Consider the following 19388-nt stretch of genomic DNA (forward strand, 5'->3'; position numbering starts at 1 on the left):
GGAGTCCCGAGGCGCAGGATGGTTGACGCCAGACCAAGGCGGAGCCGGAGCCGGAGATACAAGGGAGCCCAGCGGAACTGCCGGGCCACGGCGGACAGAAGGGAGCTAGGAGCCTGGTGGAGCCAAAGGGTCCACGGGCCGAGGCGGAGTCCAGGGTTTAGAGGCTGGAGGCGGAGTCAAGGGAAACTCCAGCCCCAGCGACGCTGGAGTATAGCAGTCTCGTGGAGCTCGCACCGTGCTGATGGTGGGCTGAGGGCAAGCAGAGGGGCTGCCAGATGACAGCGGCGGAGGAGGCAGGAGTGGGTGGGTGGGAGGATATTTGTGAGAATCCGGACTTAACTTGGGACCAGGAGCCCTCTCAGGGCTGGACGTGGGAACAGGAGCCTTCTCTGGGCTGGACATGGAAACAGGAACTTTCTCTGGGTTAGACATGAGAACAGGAACTTTCTCGGGGCTAAACTCTGGGACTGGAACTCTCTCTGGGCTAAACTCAGGGACTAGAGCCCTCACTGGGCTAAACTTAGGGACTGGAGCCCACTCGGGGCTGGACGGGACCAGTGGGGACGAAGGAGAGAGGAGAGCGGAGAGCGGGCAAGGCGGCTTCCAGCTCTGTTTCCCAGTCTATAAGGTCCTCCTCGAAGTCCAGCAGTACCAGATGTATAATCAGCTCACCCTCAGCCACGGTGCAGGGGTGGAGCTCCACTCAGCGCTCTCTCTGTGCGTGGCATTCTCCCTCGTGGTGGGCTCTGTTCCTGGCTCTCGCACCTTGACTGACATCACTTGCAGCTCTGCGGCGATCCATTGCTCTGTCGCTCCATACGGCAACGGCTCTTCGGCCGCAGCGAGCTCGGGCTCTCCGTCAGCAGTGGGCTCGGGCATGCGCTCTGCACCGCGGTGGGCTGGGTTCTGGGTCAGGAGTGGATCCAGCGCGTGGCATTCTCCCTCGTGGTGGGCTCTGTTGCTGGCTCTCGCACCTTGACTGACATCACTTGCAGCTCCGCGGCGATCCGTTGCTCTGTCGCTCCATACGGCAATGGCTCCTCGGCCGCATCGAGCTCGGGCTCTCCGTCAGCGGTGGGCTCGGGCATGCGCTCTGCATGTGGGCTGGGTTCTGGGTCAGGAGTGGATCCAGCGAGATCATTCACAGGGCAGATGGTGAATGGCGATCTATTTCTCGCCAGAATCCACTCCACGAAGGCAGAGAAACCTGCTCGAGGACCATCCTCGGACGACAGCGCTCTGCACGCGGTGTTCAAGCTGGCATCATAGAAAGTGCAGAGCGCTTGAGCAATTTTTCCCCTTGCTCCAGCAGGAGGAGGAGGTATTCAGGGCGGGCAAGGGGATCCATAATGGAAAAACTATGGAAACAAAACACACTGAGGAAAAAACGGAAACAAAAACGGAGGGAACACATGGAGGTAACTGTTTATGGTCTGATATTCTGTCACGAAGCGCTACTGTGAGGAGCACGGAGCGAGGAACGAGGAGACAAGGAGAAAACTTCAAATGAACAGACTTTAATGAACATCCAACGGAACTGGAACACACATGTAGCAGGGGAAAGATGAACATTCAATACCAGACCAAGAACTTAGCAAAACACAGGGCTTAAGTAATGGGACTAATCAAGGAAATCATGAGACACACACTTGGAACTCAATAAACAATTAACAAGGGAAAACTAGGTCCAGGCAGGCACATGGAGAGGGAAAAACACACAGAATGAGTCCAGTGGCGTGACAGGTGGTATACTATGGTTCCCTTCCGAGGGAATCGAGATACTGCGTCCTCTATGGGGAACGCCTTCGGCATGACCGGTGTCTGAAGCATACATCTAAACACGACAATGATATTGGCTGGCGACAGCCTATGAGGTCACTACCAGCGTGACCACAGTATAAAAGGGTGCCGGCAGAACACGTCATCCTCTTCTTCGTCTTCACTGACCGTTTGTTTATGTTAAGCACAACTAGGAGTGCATGTTCTCTCGCCAGAGGCTTTGCTCTGATACCCGTAGTTTCACACGACTCCTGTCTGTGTGTGTGGTGAAGAGCAAGCGCGTTCAGCTCTCGAGGGAGTTGGATGCGCTCTGTATTCATTGCTTGTTTCTTGTGAGGGATAAGCATGAATTGAATGCGCTCATCTCACAAGGAGATGGCTTGTGCTCACCGTGATGCATTCACAATACTACTGAGGGGGAGAAGTGTATTGTTATGATGAGGTGGCTGAGTTTCGTCGCACCACAGATCTTGCTCTCCGTGCCACTAAGCAGAAGGGCTCCGCGGGCTTTGCCTTCAGATAATGCCCCGTGAGCTTGAGTCATGCGGGGGAGCCGTGGTTGGTGAGTACGATCCATTTCATGTATCTATTGCTAGTTTATGTGAATTCACTAACTACACTGAACAAAATTATAAACGCAACACTTTTGTTTTTGCCCCCATTTTTCATGAGCTGAACTCAAAGATCTAAGACTTTTTCTATGTACACAAAAGGCCTATTTCTCTCAAATATTTTTCAGAAATATGTCTAAATCTGTTAGTGAGCACTTCTCCTTTGCCGAGATAATCCATCCACCTCACAGGTGTGGCATATCAAGATGCTGATTAGACAGCATGATTATTGCACAGGTGTGCCTTAGGCTGGCCACAATAAAAGGCCACTCTAAAATGTGCAGTTTTACTGTAGATGCAACACCTTACGCAGTGCAACACATCTCCTTTGCATAGAGTTGATCAGGTTTGTTGATTGTGGCCTGTGGAATGTTAGTCCACTCAAAGTGTTGCGTTTATAATTTTGTTCAGTGAAGTTTCATCAGAACCCACGGTTCCTCCATTTGGGTAAGCATTTTTGGAGAATAATGCTTTGTGATGTGCTCCCTGATGTTCTAGCTGGGTGTTTGCTTCAAGAAGCTGCCCCGGCCAGGATGCACGGGGCATGTCTCGCCCCGAGGGGTCTCCTGAGATTTGAGTCATCCTCTAAACCATCATGCATGTAAAGGCTCCTCTCGCCGAGGCGTTGAGGGGCCTAATACTCTTTTTCCACTCAGCTGTATAGACGGTCGGGCCTGCGGGACCTCCCTGTCACACTGCCCTTATGGTCAAACCGGTGAATCGGCCATTTTGTGGAGTGGGCTTGAGTACGCTGCGTTCCCTGAGGTATGAGTGAGATGTGTTTCTGCGGAAACACTTCCTGAGTGATTCGGCTCCGAGGAGCAGTAGCTCTTCATGCATGAATTGGTTAATGGGTCCCGTTGTTTCTCAGGTTCTCTTTGAGTCTGGTTAAACGGGACCCATGCTCTCTATTGAGATAGAGAGCATGAGATTGTGTTCAGCTGAGAGACAGGCGCGGGAGCCATGGTGGGTGATTATGATCCATGTCTTTTACTGTTGCTAGTTGTATACAGTGTTGGGAAGGTTACTTTGGAAATGTAATAGGTTACAGATTACAAGTTACCATACTTAAAATGTAATAAGTAGTGTAACTTTTCAATTACTTTATTAAAGTAATGTAACTGATTACATTTGATTACTTTTTGATTACTTTTCTAAATTTCTAATGTTTTCAACTGTTTATCATTTTTAAACATGTAAAAACGCTTGAATTAAGATTATATTTAAATTTTAAAGTAGACACTGGATGCAAAATTCACTTTTACATGGTGTTTGCATATAAATGTATCTTAACAGTGTGTGGACACAACCACCCTACAATGATAAAAATCCATTCACTCCTTTTTTTAATCCCCCAAAATCCTAAATAGTCTCAATTATCAAGTCGTTTTGATTTTCTGAGCAGTATGCGCTTTCTGATGTTTCATCATACCTTTGAGCATGCCACTCCCAATTGAGCGTTTGAGGCCTCCCCTCATGGAAAAGCAGGTCCTACGTTTTTGGAACCATTGAGCAGCAGCCTCAGGTTGTTAGGCCTCTTTCGGCCTCCCTGTTAGGCTGCTCTCTTTGTTGGTGAGTTTAGCAGTGCTCCCCTCACCTTAGAGGGTTACCTTTGAGCATGCCACTCCCAATTGAGTATTTGAGGTCTCCTCTCATTGGGTCCTCCGCTCCTTGGAGCTCCATTTAGCAGCATTTAACATTCTAAAAGCTCTTTATTCCAAAGATACTACAAGCTAGTCAGTGTATTCAGTATTGTAAGTTATTTCATAGGTATTTCAAAGTATTACTTACAACAATAATAAAACAGTGCATTGACATAAAAAAGGAAATTTACTTTTGGTACTTCAGTACTTTTAAAAGCAAGTACTTCTGTACTTTTACTTAAGTAAAAATCTGTCACTTGTAATGGAGTAATATTTGACCAGCAGTATCTGTACTTTCACTCAAGTAATAGAATTGTGTACTTTGTCCACCTCTGCTAATACCAGAGGATGTAAGACATGAGGAATGGACATCATAGTGGGCCAGCTGTTAGATCATATTGGCATGACTGTTATAGTTAAAAAAAAAAAAAAAAAATTCTGTAATGTGCAAAATATTGTAAAAACTAAAAAAAATGCAGGACAGGGGTACACAAGAATATTCATTATGACCACAGACACTGCATGAAAGTCCATCTGATATCACCAGCGACTGGCCACGCCACAACATTAGATATGACAAAAGTAGGTTTAGTCAAGGTAAAGAGTATCTTCCATGAAAGTATTTAACAACATAATGTCAGTGGATGTCATAATGCCATCTCTCACTGAAGAGAGATCCGAGTTGGGTTAGATTACTCAATGAGGTCAGGTTACTGTTTAAAGAGACCCTTGAGTTTGAGAAGACAAAACTAAAATAATATTAGCCCTTAATACATGACTTTACCTGTCATCTACATGACATCTTCTGTCTAATAAACCACACTACTGTCTGTACAATAATCCTTTGCCATTGCCAGTGTCAAAGGTGCTCCTTATCTTCTCATAGATGCACAGAGGGACGCATAAAAGAACACATATAGACAGACAAAAAAAGTGCACCTTACCTTTTTATAAACCGATTTAAAAGCTGCTATCATTCAAAGGCACAGATGCTGGCAGATGATTTCTGTAAAGTGCTGAATAGAGGGTCACAGCTAATGTCTTCCTGAACTCAGGGAACATCTTTGCAAAGTTACGGAGACATTCATGTCCTATGAAACGGTGAGACTTCCAACAGATGGGATGCACGCAGCTAAACACCTTGAGCCTCTTAATAATGAATGAAATGCAACTAGACTCTCAAATGCAAATGCTGTCCATGTGCTCTGTAATCATCACTGCTACCACTTTCAATTGATATGTGTGTCTGGGAAAGAAAAAGCTAAATCTTTCATACCAAAGTCACACAAACGCTATGCATAATACCATTTCATCATAATGTTCATTTCTAACTATACATTAACCAATCAATCACTTAAAGTACTATGCCAGTGAATGGCTGCTCATCCCGAAAGGAGATCTGTAACATGTGGTCAGTTTAGAGTTGTGGATCTTGTGGATGTGGGCCTCAAAACCCCATAAAGGAGCCAGACTGGCAGAATCTTCTGAGAAAATGCACTTTAAGTCCAGATTATAGAAGTAGTTTTTTCCCCCACAGAGTTTGTTTTGCATGTGAGTGGGTTCACTGAAGACATGTGAAAAAATGCAAAGATCAGGCAGTTCTGAAAATGTTAAACTGTAATTTATTTATTTTTATGTGAAATTATGCATTTATGAAATGTGTAGTTTTTGGTGCTTTGGATTACTGTAGCTGTATTATAGTAACTAGTACTATACTATTTCTTAATGTATCTATATTATTGAGGATATTTATGTATTTTCTGTATGTCCTGTTTATTTATTTATTTTCCAATTTTGACATCTTTAGATCTCTTTGTTTATCTTAAATGGCTTGAGTTGATATTTCATAACGTGCCTATGCCTGTTACTCTGTGACAAAAGACTCTCTTGTTTGAGGATGTGTGTAAAGCCAAAGGTCACAATTACAGACTCCTTGAAATGGACTGATTAGTGCAGAGAAGAACTGCAGCAGATCTGAAGACTCCCTTTGGGACGTCCTTCATACAGGGTTACATGCATTCTAGCAGTGTAATATCCCAACACAAATGGTCTCTTCAACTAGAGGTGAGAACAGCATGTGTGTGTGTGTGTGTGTCTGTGTGTTTTCAGTTTTGATATTTTATGACACATAGCATTTTATAAATATTAACTCTGAAATGGGAAATTACAATATTAATGTAGCAAATCTATCTTATCATATAATGCATAACTGGTAGTATGTTTTGCGTAAAATCAACTGTAGCAATATGTATAATAAAAAAACATGATTTAAAAAAAATTTAAGATTATTTTACTGTTGGAGGAGCAAAAGACCAGAGGACAATACTGGCAAAAATGATCACAAAGATGGAGCACCACAGCATCAGTGCCCTTGTGAAAAAGAAGCACAATTTAGCATACTTTTAAAAAGAAAATAATATACTATAAAAATAATATACTTAAATGCAAACTGAATGTTATGTGTTCAAACACGTAATAAAATATAATAAAAAAAACTAATTTGGAAAATAGAAACATTATATTAACACTTTTTCAGTGATTTTGTAGAAGTAGTGCAGTATAATTATGTTTCCATCAAAAGTTTGTATAATATAGTAGCTATGAGAATTTTAGGAACTTATTATGAAAACTAGAAAAAGCTTATGTCATTTTCCTCAGTTCATGCATTTCATGGTCAACTTCCTGTTTGATGCATGACCCGCCCACCTACATGATGTCACACCAATGAGGGCATCCTAGGACACCTAGGACTCAGCAAAAAAGGTTTTATTTTCACTCATTAGGTGAGAAAATATATTCTGTATAGTTAGTTATACTGTCCCATTTGACCTTATGTCCCAATCACCCTTAATTAACCCCTACTTAACACATTTGTAATCATGAGTACATTTAAAATACATTAACTTTAAATAAGGCCTGTCGGTTTAACGCGTTAACTTAATTAGCTTTGAAAAAATAACACGATTAAAATATTTTAACACAGTTAACACACTGGCCCCGCCCCCAGACCTGTATGTCATCTTACATTTCATACAGTGGACTGTTGACAAATATGATGCAGGCAACAACTCCATAAATGCAGTTACAGTGGGTACGGAAAGTATTCAGACCCCCTTAAATTTTTCACTCTTTGTTATATTGCAGCCATTTGCTAAAATCATTTAAGTTAATTTTTTTTCCTCATTAATGTACACACAGCACCCCATATGTAATCATGAGTACATTTAAAATACATTAACTTTAAATAAGGCCTGTCAGTTTAACGCGTTAACTTAATTAATTAGCTTTGAAAAAATAACACGATTAAAATATTTTAACACAGTTAACACACTGGCCCCGCCCCCAGACCTGTATGTCATCTTACATTTCATACAGTGGACTGTTGACAAATATGATGCAGGCAACAACTCCATAAATGCAGTTACAGTGGGTACGGAAAGTATTCAGACCCCCTTAAATTTTTCACTCTTTGTTATATTGCAGCCATTTGCTAAAATCATTTAAGTAAATTTTTTTGTGTTATTTCAGTTTTTCTTTTTTAATAAATCTGCAAAAATGTCAACAATTCTGTGTTTTTCTGTCAATATGGGGTGCTGTGTGTACATTAATGAGGAAAAAAAATTAACTTAAATGATTTTAGCAAATGGCTGCAATATAACAAAGAGTGAAAAATTTAAGGGGGTCTGAATACTTTCCGTACCCACTGTATGCCCTAAAATTCAAGATGTTAGTGCAAAAAAATGCCTCTGTATGAGTTTCTGTCTCATATTTATACCATAGGATAAGCCATAGACTATTACACGAGCAGCGAGAGCAATATCACACGAGTGCTGTTTTTGTCACGAAGAACAAGTGCAAATGTCATTTTATACAACAGTTCAGTAAATAAGAAGTTAATATTGTGCTATGTTTTAAACACAATTTTGTGAGTTTTTGTTCAATTTTGCCAAAGAAAATATTACCTAAAAGCCACAGCAGAATTGTTGTGCGTCTCTGAGCAACACAGCGATGTTTAGTTTCTAAATGAATCCGAGTTTTGAACCAATTGTGTGAACCAATGATTCAGTAGTCCATAGAGCGAGCCATTTACTGAATTCCTGAGTGAATCAGCTGTTTGAACGAATCAACTCAAAGACATTTACCGCCACCTGCTGGTAGTTTTAGTTTCTTCTTTAGAGTATCATTTCATTTATTAAAAAAAGGTATAATTAAAGGGATTAAAGGGATAGTTCAACAAAAAATAAATAAATTCTATCATCATTTAGCTACTCACCCTCATGTTACTTTCTTTTGCGCAACATAAAAGAAGGTATTTTGAATACTGTTTAACTAAGCTGTTTGGGTCACTAGTGACTTTCATTGCATGAACAAAAAATACTGAGATGTTTCTCAAATGATCTTCTTTTATGTTCAATACTTTATGTTAGGTCATTGTAGCCTAAACATTTAACACAATAATAGATTTAAATTATCTTTGGGGGGTATTTTATTTTTAGTTTGCGATTAATTCGATTAATTAATCGCAGCACCCTGTAATTAATTAGATCAAAAATGTTAATCGACTGACAGCCCTACTTTAAATGTAATATCAAATAACAAACAACATTTAAAATTATAATCAAGTACTTTACATGTGTGTTATTATGTTAGTCCAACCCAATCTCATGAGAAAATGTAACTATATCATCAAGTGGCGAGTTCGTTTGAATTTGTACGGAAGCATACAATTTTTTGAAAAAAACTAAACAAAACTTAAGTATGAAAATATTATATATATTGCAATGCACACAGGCCTCAATTATCAGTATGAGAACCGATGAAAAGTGGGAGGAAACACAGAAGGAAACTGAAACATTCTGTCAGTCACTTGACATTCCTGCAATAAGGGTGAACGCAAACTCACGCTGCCTTTGACTGGTGTGTTGTCACAAGCTCCCGGAGACAAAGAGAATAGCAAACAACCAGCACACAGAGTATAAAACAGAAATAGGCCCAACAGCTGTACTTTCCTGTTTTAGACACACTATTGAGTGTTGATTCGGGTTTTCCACTCAATCCATAGAAAAAGAAAGGAGCTAGAATGGGCAAATGTCAATGTTAGCAAAAGCAGTGTTTCTCCACAGGTCAGTAGTTCTTATCTCTGGTCCACAATTCTTCTCACCTTTCATGATTTAGTTTTGTACTCTTTTGTATGTCAAATTATAAGTTTCTTCTTTAAAGTACATTTTAAATCAAGGGGTCTGCCTAATTCACTAAATGCACACACCCAAAAACAAACTCATCTACATTTTGGATGGCCTGAGGGTGAGTACCTTTTCAGCAATTTTTTTTTGGTTTGTTTTTTGGGTGAACTTTTCTTTAAATAACCGTTTGTCGTGCTTTAAAGAAGTACTTATTTTGATGTGTTGACTAAAATGCTAAAGCACATGTATGCATTCTTGATTTGAACTGTAGTGTAATTATAAATCAATTTAAACACATTATATAAAAGTTTCGATAGAAAAGACATTCAAGTACGTTTTAGTTATCATAAGTGCTTGTCAGTACATTCGATAATACACTTTACCAATATTTAAAAGACAATAGAAGTAATTATAAATTATATACAGTAGTTCAACCAACTGTGTTTAATATAAATTTAAACTATAATGCATTTCCATTTAATTGCAAATAAAATGCCATTCAGTGTTCAAAAACATTACTTTCAATTTACACTGAAGCACATTCTTTAAAGGCGCTATATGAGATTTTTCAACCTCTAGATGTCGCACAGGAGCACCGCATCTCAGACAAAAACAAACACGTGCCCCCGAAAACTCAACAGAAAAACTGGGATTACAGCCACGCAGAGGGGTCCTGACAACACTGTATGTCTGCTAGGATGTCATTAATAATCTATATCTTTACACGGCAAACTGCTGTTTGCTGATTCTATATATTTGTAAAAATCATATATAGCACCTTTAAAGTAGCCTATTTCTTTAATAAGCACTCTTTTTAAAAGCATGCTAAAGTGTACTCCTTTTTTCACAAGGGACAATTCATTCAGGTGTTTTGTATTTTCTAGTTAAAATAAATTTAACAGTGATTTTAAAGAAGGTAAAGCTGTGGAGGCAGACACACCTACACTTAAGCCTTCAGCTTTACTCTGCGGTTAGTTCAGCAGCTGGAGACTGTCTGGCCACATAAATAAATAAAAAGGACTGATTTCGACCCACACAAGGTGATCAGAGAGAAGCAACAAGTAACAAATGTTATATTATCAATAATGTAGATAATATTATAAATTAATGTAACAAACTTTGTGATTTTATGTTTGTTTCGTTTTATATCACTGATGTGAACTTTCTGGCATTCATGCTAGCAATAGCCTAAAGAAGTGATGCTGCCATTTAGCTAACCTACAGAAAGTTTGCTGTTTTGTAAAACATGCATGGTCAGTTTTCCTCTTCTGCAGTATGACACCTGGAGAATATATAATACAGAAAATGTCCTGCTGAAAAAAGGAATTGTATAATGTTTTATAATTACAATATCATGTGTAATCTGTGGTGTCAAGTCAGCTGGAGCCTCATCAAAAGTGCACATATGCATCAAATACCTCTGAAGCTGAGCGATGTTTACCTGAAGTAAATTTACCCTGGTACATAACCTCTGGTACAGAGCCGTTATTGTTACTAACTACTTTATTTTGATGGTCCCTTTAACACATTCTGTTGACTATAAGTAACATTGCACCTACATGTTTACTAACTCTCATTAGAGTATTAGTAGAGTATTAGTAGACTGGTAGGGTTAGGGTTAGAATAATTTGACATGTACTTGCAAAGTTACTTATAGTGAGTAGAATGTCTATTGGGAGACCATGACAATAAAGAGTTAGCAGATATTAAGAAAGCAGTCTACTAATACTCTGATGAGAGTTAGTAGATATGTAGGTGCAATGTTATTGTCAACAGAATGTTCAAAAGGGACCATCAAAATAAAGTGTTACTTTTGATCTTAAAAGCTGAGTTAACGTAACAATTTAGTTGCTAATCCTAGTTTAGTTGCTAATGCTGGATCAGTATTTTGCTTTTGATTCAGTAATTCTCTGACCTCCAGACTGATGGAAGGCCAGACTGAATTTCGGATACAGCACAAAACAAAAGCTCAAACGGCATTTGCAGATATAAACGTAGACTAGGCTATCCTGCATGAAACTGATGATGAACTCTTAGCACTCCTCCTCCACCCACAATATACAGACCAGCTACTTTAAAACTGCTTATGAAGACGTTTTGCAGGCTGTAAACCTCCACTTTGGGTTTGGAGAAAAATGCTGACTACAAGCCTGCATGGCTGAGTTTGACTTGAGGCCTAACTCTCATAAAACAAAGAGTCTTTCTGTGTGGATCGAGGGGAGTAACAGTATCCCTGAGCCATTTAAATCTACGGATGCATTTGTTTGAGTCAGTGGAGACACTCGAGTCTCCTCGCTCATCTCTAGATGCTCATTAAACGGTTCTGCTCTTCGAGTTCTGTGATAAGCGAGAGAATCTCCACATGTGTGATGCTTCCATAAATGCCCATCAGCTCGACAGCAACAGCCAGAATTTGAGAGCTCAACATTTTTAAATGCACCTGTAGAGCACAATAATGGTGTGACTAATGAATTCAAGACAAGTGGACAGGGTACTATATTAATGAATCTAGGTTTAAAGCTCCCATCACCAGACATGAGACATTTGAAATATTGCACAGGAAAACAGATCTGCCACACTGGTCAAATATCAGACTGGATGATTTACGCTGATGATGCTGCTCCATAAACTGTCCCACACACATTGGGTTCAGGGGGTCACGGCATTCGAGAAGAAAAACCTCTATAAACTAAGCGCATGAAAAAAGAAGCAACACTTACCAGGGCACTTTGTCAGTTTCTCAAAGTTTGCGCGTTCCAGTCAGTAAGGCAGCACATTTGGTCTTGAGAGTCTCCACTGTGCGATGTTCACTGCGGATCTGGGACTGAAATGAGCTGAGCCCACATCTCTTCGTCAGTCAAGCAGCATAGTTTCTGCTGGGCAAAAGTCCAACCAGACACGAAACCAGTCTATTTCTGTCTGCCATATGAGCGGCAGGGTTGTGCTTTTCAAGACATTCTGTGGTCAAACATGTAATTGTGGAGTGACCGGCTATGGTAAAGTGTAATTGTAGACTTCATCGGATCCAGCCCAGCTGCCAACAGTACATGGTTAAGAACTTTAAACTCCCTTAAAAACAACTGGAGTCACATAAATAAATGTGGGCCTGGAATCCAGATGTGGAATAGGGGAGGGACGAGAGAGGTAACAGACGCCGGGGAAAACAGTGAGGAGAGCCAGGAGGCAGAGCTGCCGCTGAGATGGGAAGGAAAACTTTTTGTTTTTTTGTTTTTTTATGTGACAAGACGACTGTTTTTTGAAAAATCTCAGAAGAGGGGAGATTTTGGGAGGAGCTGTCTGGGCTCAGTTATTCCTAGACTTTTACCATTAAACTTTCAGGGTATCTGATTTCGCCTCAGCTACTCTGTGGAAAAATCAGCCATGAAAAAAAAGTCCTATGAAAACAAAAGACAGCACATGCTGAGGAACGCATAGTCCATTTCACTGGAACTCATCAGTTCAAAAGCACATTTAGATGTTCATGCAGACCTTGATGCTGAAACATATAACAACAACAAAAAGAGTAGAAATATGACCCTTTGCACTTTTATGGCTTACTGAAAAAGATGAGTGACTCTCTGGGTGTTTATAAAGAAGGAGATCCTTGCTCACACTGTTACGATTTATTTTCAACTTCAGTGACAAACAAACAGCTGTTCACTATTAAGAGTGCTCTCTTCAGTGGCTCGCTAGGAAGATCACTGAGAATGTTACAAAACCCCGCAAAAAAGAGAAGAACAGAAGAAAAAAAACAATCCTTGATTTCAAGCCTGCCACGATCTTCCATGCAAACTTTCCATGTGGATACCGCAAAAGCCTCCGCAAGTGAGTTCATCCAAATGGATTGCATGGAGACCGTAAAAACAACTAGTGAAAAATAAATTTCTTTGAAATAATGGCTATAATTTTGGGTTATATAATGTGCTCAAAGTACACCAACTTCCAGTAAATTGCCATTAACCACAAGCACACCAGAAGTACATATCTTTCCTCTTTGTTTTTCTTCTGCAACAGTAGGAACGCAGGAAAACCATTCCTTTTTTCACATTTTTATTTCAAATGAACAAACTGATTAAGTACCTCAATGCATAATTACAGACAGAGCTTGTAGTAACTGATTACATGTAATCTAGATTATGTAATCAGATTCCAAAAATGAAGTACTTGTAATTATATTAAATTAAATGTTAAAATACTCGTAATCAGTTACGTTTTTATTGATTACATGATTACATATTATTCACACAATAACAATAAATTATTCATAATTATTCGTAATTCATCTAATCCTTAATTCCTTCAAATATTCCTTTCTAGCATAGCCTACCGTTTATATACACTCAGAAAGTCTTCCAGTTTTGTGGACATTCATAAACGACCAGTCATTGGTCATGTGGCTACATAGCATTTAACTACTGAATTTACAGAATTAATTTCAGGTTTAAGAACTGTTTTAACATTGCATCATGGACACATTAATTGTTTATTTGTTTTAAAATGATTTTTTTTAATTTTACATTTTTATAAATGAATTATTAGCTTTTCATTAAACTCATGTGTTTGGGAAACTGCATGTTTAATGCATTTCATGTTGTTAATATTAGGGTTCCCCAACAACGTTATTACCTAACAATAAATGGAATTTTTTTTTTCCTCTTTGTATTTTCTAAATCAATATGGTACAAGGTTATCCTGTTTAAGTCAATGTGATAAACAAGTTAGGTCAAAAGTAATCAAAAAGTAGTTTTGTTATATTACCTAAAATATGTAATGTTACATTACTAACTACAATTTTTGTCCTGTAATTTGGAATCAGTAATGGACTACAATTAGTAAGTAATCTACACAGCTCTGATTACAGATGCTGTATATGTTCTGCGGTTTAGGAATTACAAATGACTCTCTAGCAAAGTGTTTTAAGTTGAACTGGTGTTTGTTATACGTTGATGTACTTTTCAAATCATCAGAAAAAGTCATCAGAAATCTGAAGGATTATTTTTGTCATTCTGATTTAGTATAACACAAAAAAGAAACACTGGAAACATGGACAAATGACAAGAGTATTTTATTTATGCTTTTGAAAAACAGTTTGATTACATGTAATCTGGATTATGTAATCAGATTCCAAAAATGAAGTACTTGTAATTATATTAAATTAAATGTTAAAATACTCGTAATCAGTTACGTTTTTATTGATTACATGATTACATATTATTCACACAATAACAATAAATTATTCATAATTATTCGTAATTCATCTAATCCTTAATTCCTTCAAATATTCCTTTCTAGCATAGCCTACCGTTTATATACACTCAGAAAGTCTTCCAGTTTTGTGGACATTCATAAACGACCAGTCATTGGTCAGGTGGCTACATAGCATTTAACTACTGAATTTACAGAATTAATTTCAGGTTTAAGAACTGTTTTAACATTGCATCATGGACACATTAATTGTTTATTTGTTTTAAAATGATTTTTTTGAATTTTACATTTTTATAAATGAATTATTAGCTTTTCATTAAACTCATGTGTTTGGGAAACTGCATGTTTAATGCATTTCATGTTGTTAATATTAGGGTTCCCCAACAACGTTATTACCTAACAATAAATGGAATTTTTTTTTTCCTCTTTGTATTTTCTAAATCAATATGGTACAAGGTTATCCTGTTTAAGTCAATGTGATAAACAAGTTAGGTCAAAAGTAATCAAAAAGTAGTTTTGTTATATTACCTAAAATATGTAATGTTACATTACTAACTACAATTTTTGTCCTGTAATTTGGAATCAGTAATGGACTACAATTTGTAAGTAATCTACACAGCTCTGATTACAGATGCTGTATATGTTCTGCGGTTTAGGAATTACAAATGACTCTCTAGCAAAGTGTTTTAAGTTGAACTGGTGTTTGTTATACGTTGATGTACTTTTCAAATCATCAGAAAAAGTCATCAGAAATCTGAAGGATTATTTTTGTCATTCTGATTTAGTATAACACAAAAAAGAAACACTGGAAACATGGACAAATGACAAGAGTATTTTATTTATGCTTTTGAAAAACAGTTCTAAAGAGGATATGTTAAAATATTAAACTTGTGCATCATCCTCCAGTGTTTGTATTGCAGACATGAATGATCCTCAGCTCCTGTGTTTTCACTTGTTGATGAAAAATCCCACAGACACAATTTGAAGAGAGAACCGCGCCATAGAAGAGCAGTTGAAACAAACCCCTGAAGTTGGGAACACCTTTAGTAATACTTCTATCACTAAGGGTTTCTTGGGTTTGCTTCAATTGGCTGCATAATATCAGCAACTTCGTATCTGTTTTTAAATAACCATCAAAACCATTCGTTTTAAAGTAAAATTTATTTTTAAACTGAGACTCATTCTGCCATCTGTTGGACGATGATGGTACAACACTTTCTCAAGTTTGAAGGAACTGGACAGATCAGGAAAGGTCTAAACTGAAAGGACTTGATGAATGATCAAAGGTAGCTATTTGATGGTTCAGCTAATGCTTTTTAAAACCACAATGTCAGCAAAGCTGTAACAAGCTCTATTATAACAGGATTATATCAAGTCCAAGCCATTTTGGTGTTCACTCAATAGTTTTACTTTGTTTTGTCATTTCCTGATGCTAATGGCCCTTATCTTCACCTGCTACAGGTTTATTACAGACCGAACGATACCATGCGATTCAATTAGAGAGAGGATGCTGAATGAAGTCATGTTTGTAAGTCCTGTGGGGTTCTTTGTATGTGGGCAGTTCAGCAGGTCTCACCTGTTTGTTTAGAAATCTGAGTGAGAACAGAACAGATGCTCTCCCAAAGCAGCCTTTTCTACGGCTTCCGAAATGCAAACCCTAATGCCTTCACTCAGATGGATCCACAATACATTTAATCTTCTCAGAAGTTCGTAACAATCACAAAGTTCATATCTATAGTATTTCCCATTTAGTATCACAACCTACACAAGCAAGTAGGCACGTATACACAGCCGTCCTCAAGTCTTGATCAGGCTGGATTTATTCTGTCCTCACAGAGATGGAGAATAAACACTCAATATCTTTATGAATCTGATTTATTTTGTATAAAAATCTAGATTTCTTTGAATTTTAGACACTGTCAATACATAAGGAATAATATAACACAGGTGCTTAAGTGCATTTTTAAAATTCCGCCTTGAGAGAGATCAATACCGCTATTGCAGCTTGGAAAGTGAGACGATTTCTGTAGCTGTACTTGTTCTGTTCTCTCCGATTGAAAATGAATTGGCCCCGAGTTCACAGCTGAAACAGAAAAAAAATATATAATAAAAAACCAATCAGGGACTCATGCCTACAAGACATACAGAAAGGACTCTCAAAAGCATTTTCATACCCCGCATGACTGGAGCCGCTCACATCCGCGAGTTTCTCCTCCGACGGCCGAATGCTTGGGAGCCCACGTTAGTCGGGACGAAGTTGCTATTGCCCATCCCACCGGAACGGCTCAGGAAGTCCGCCAGACGGTGAGTGACACACGTGGCTGTGTTACACGCGCGCTTCTGTGGCGAAACGCTGCTTCAACACAGAGCGAGACCAGACTTCAGAAGACACGCTCTCTCTGTTAGACATTTACAGCAGTCATTAGATTACGTTCATGCATTATTCATAGATATGTCCTATAAAAAGAGTTTACGTATATATAGTGGTGATATTTATGCCATTATTATTTGCTCACATTCACAGTTGTCATTTCAGACGTCTTACCTGCAGAATTCTTCATGTATTGGATGTTTTTTTGTAGAGGCACTCAATGATAACATACATATAAAATGAATTCAAATTGATGTAACTAATAATCTGACAAAGTAAGAGTTCCTGATATAAAAAACAACTTTATTGAACTTGAACACTTTAAAGAAATCATACTTTTTTTTATTTGGTTATTATCAGTTGATATTATTTTTATAATACATGTATTCAGTTATTCAAGAGGCATGTGTAAAATGCACAGAAAACTATTCCTGAATTTGACTATGTACAGAAGAAATTTTATCTAGATTTTTAACATGCCTTTCTCTGCCAAAAGAAAGAAAGAAAAAAAAGACCATTGCAACCAGCCGTTTGTGTGCGATCAGTCAAGCAGGCAGAATCCACATGCAACGGGACCGTAGAACACACAGTTAGGGTTAGATGGCGTTAAACGTTTCTTCGTAGCTTGTAAACTGATTGCCCTCGAGCAGGCTGCGTTTCTTGCCGGGCGTACCGGCGCCCACGTCTGTCTGCGGGAACGTTTGTAATTTGTGCAGCTCCTGGGAGAGTTTTCCCAGCACGCAGGTGCTGAGATTGGAGCAACGCTTGGACAGGAATCTGCCCTGGCTGTCGGGAGAAACACACATGCAGACAGGCGTATCATCACAGACATGCAGGGTCCCACCCAGACCACCGTTAGTGTTCATACAGAGCCCTTCACTGCATGCATCAGGTTAAGAGAGAGAACATGCTGTGCGTCTAACGAACAAAACTCTTGGGGTTAACATGCAGCCATTCCAGTGAATGGGAAGATTAACATGCTGCTGCTGTTAGGACATTCCCTCGGCAAGCAGACAGGGTTTTACTGCATTATACTGAAATAAAAGAAGATACACCTCATTCGGGCAGAGAGACTTTGTCACAAATCTCAGTGGATTCCTCACTTTACTAACTCCGCTAGGAGTAGCAGGCATTTGGATCTACTTTGATTGCCTCTTGCAGAATGAAAGCAGAAGTCGGTAGTTTAAAATACACACACTCTTTCCACTGAAAACCCTCCACTAAGAAAATCCTCAAATACAGCAGAACCTGTGAGAGAATGCTGAAGTTGTACCTGTTGTCATCATTCGTTGGCTCCAGTTCCTCCGCCGTCATCTGCACTACGTTTTTGACTATAGCACTCAGTAATCTTCGTGCTTCGTAGTCCATGAGTGCAAATCTGTCTGTCAGAGACTCTGAACCAGGTCTGAAGATCAAACAATGACGGAGAAGAGCAACAGTTTGCCACCTGATGAGATACAGCTGAAGAACCCATCAGCTAAATGTCACAGACAAAAAATGACAGAGTTTACCTTGCTGGGGCAGCGTTTGAGCAGGACATCTGGCACACAACTGCGGCATAAGCGACAAGGAAGGCAGAGATCTTCAACATAAACATGGTACCCTGAGACAAAAATACAGTGAAGCTTTAAAACGGATTTGGAAATTCACCGTCTATCTGATTTTACTCTCAAATTCTGTGAGGGTGGGCTGCACCACATACAAAACTCATTGCCTTCTACAAGAAGCTGTGAATATCTGCCGACTAGGGTCCTCTCCTCATTCCTCATTCCTCACTCACTCCTTAAACCAGTTAGTAGAAGGAAAGATGTCCCTGTCCAAAACCACAAAGATTTCTATCTCACAAAACATACATTTTTAGAAGTCTTACCTCACCTTGTCTTGCTGCTTGATAAAAAATATTGATTCTCTGAACCTGATGACTGCCTTGATACTACTGTGTGCAGCTTCAATGGTCAAGCCCCTATATATTCACTATGAGGAGTTGTGTAGTATCTGTGTAGGTGTCTAATTATCTCCCATTGGCCAATCATCAGACAGACAGGCACCAGTCAGCCAATCATGGCTCTGGCACACTGATAATGTCTAAAGATTGACTGACGTCATTCTTTAGCCATTAAGTGCTCCATTCAGTAAACTCACACTCTTCAGTATCTGCACTTGCATCTACATTTGGGTCATTCATTTTGCTTAAATTGAATAAATGCTCTGAATACCATGAGATCAATACTTTACTGTCATCCAAAGCTGTTGCATCACTGTGATCCAGTGGCCATGAAGGACTCGCTCACGCAGCCATCTGCTGGCAAGAGAGGAAGACTACTATTTCACAGCGCAGCACCAGATCACAATTTCATTATGAATTATGACACTATGTTGTAGCTTTTACTTCAGATTTTTGTGTGAATCTTACAGGAGCTAAACTAATCAGTTAACAATTGTTTTCACTGTCATGTGATTTCTGACATGACAGGAGATGTCCTATGTGACAGGGACCATTAAAATCGGTTACATACATTTAGGTTACACTTTACAATAAGGTTCCTTTTGTTAACATTAGTTGACGACATTAGTCAATATTAACTATCAATGAAAA

At 39.1% G+C, this 19388-nt stretch overlaps 2 protein-coding genes across 4 annotated transcripts in view; both read right to left on the minus strand.

The window, feature by feature from the left end:
• The window catches only part of LOC107573397 (protein inscuteable homolog), a 78005-nt gene extending 65879 nt beyond the window's left edge, over window positions 1–12126 (minus strand). The window contains exon 1 of the mRNA XM_016259835.1: window positions 11937–12126. The gene's annotated coding sequence lies outside the window, so the exon portion shown is untranslated. The remainder of the gene's footprint in view (window positions 1–11936) is intronic.
• Window positions 12127–16332: 4206 nt separating this feature from the next.
• On the minus strand, window positions 16333–18746 carry LOC107573396 (calcitonin gene-related peptide-like). Of its 3 annotated transcripts, none has more exons than XM_016259832.1 (5): window positions 18663–18746; window positions 18304–18395; window positions 18066–18197; window positions 16596–16774; window positions 16333–16504 (listed from the first exon to the last, which is right to left on the minus strand). In XM_016259832.1, the coding sequence occupies exons 2-4, from the start codon at window positions 18387–18389 to the stop codon at window positions 16615–16617; spliced, it is 378 nt and encodes a 125-aa protein (XP_016115318.1). In that variant the 5' UTR covers window positions 18390–18395; window positions 18663–18746; the 3' UTR covers window positions 16333–16504; window positions 16596–16614. The 3 variants fall into 3 exon arrangements, with proteins under 3 accessions (XP_016115318.1, XP_016115319.1, XP_016115317.1); XM_016259833.1 differs by having other exon boundaries at window positions 18668–18739; XM_016259831.1 differs by lacking the exon at window positions 18663–18746 and adding an exon at window positions 18495–18508.
• Window positions 18747–19388: the final 642 nt, after the last annotated feature.

Source organism: Sinocyclocheilus grahami, unplaced genomic scaffold (genome assembly GCF_001515645.1).
Source record: "Sinocyclocheilus grahami isolate Dianchi unplaced genomic scaffold, SAMN03320097.WGS_v1.1 scaffold1931.1, whole genome shotgun sequence".
Taxonomy (NCBI): Eukaryota; Metazoa; Chordata; class Actinopteri; order Cypriniformes; family Cyprinidae; genus Sinocyclocheilus; species Sinocyclocheilus grahami.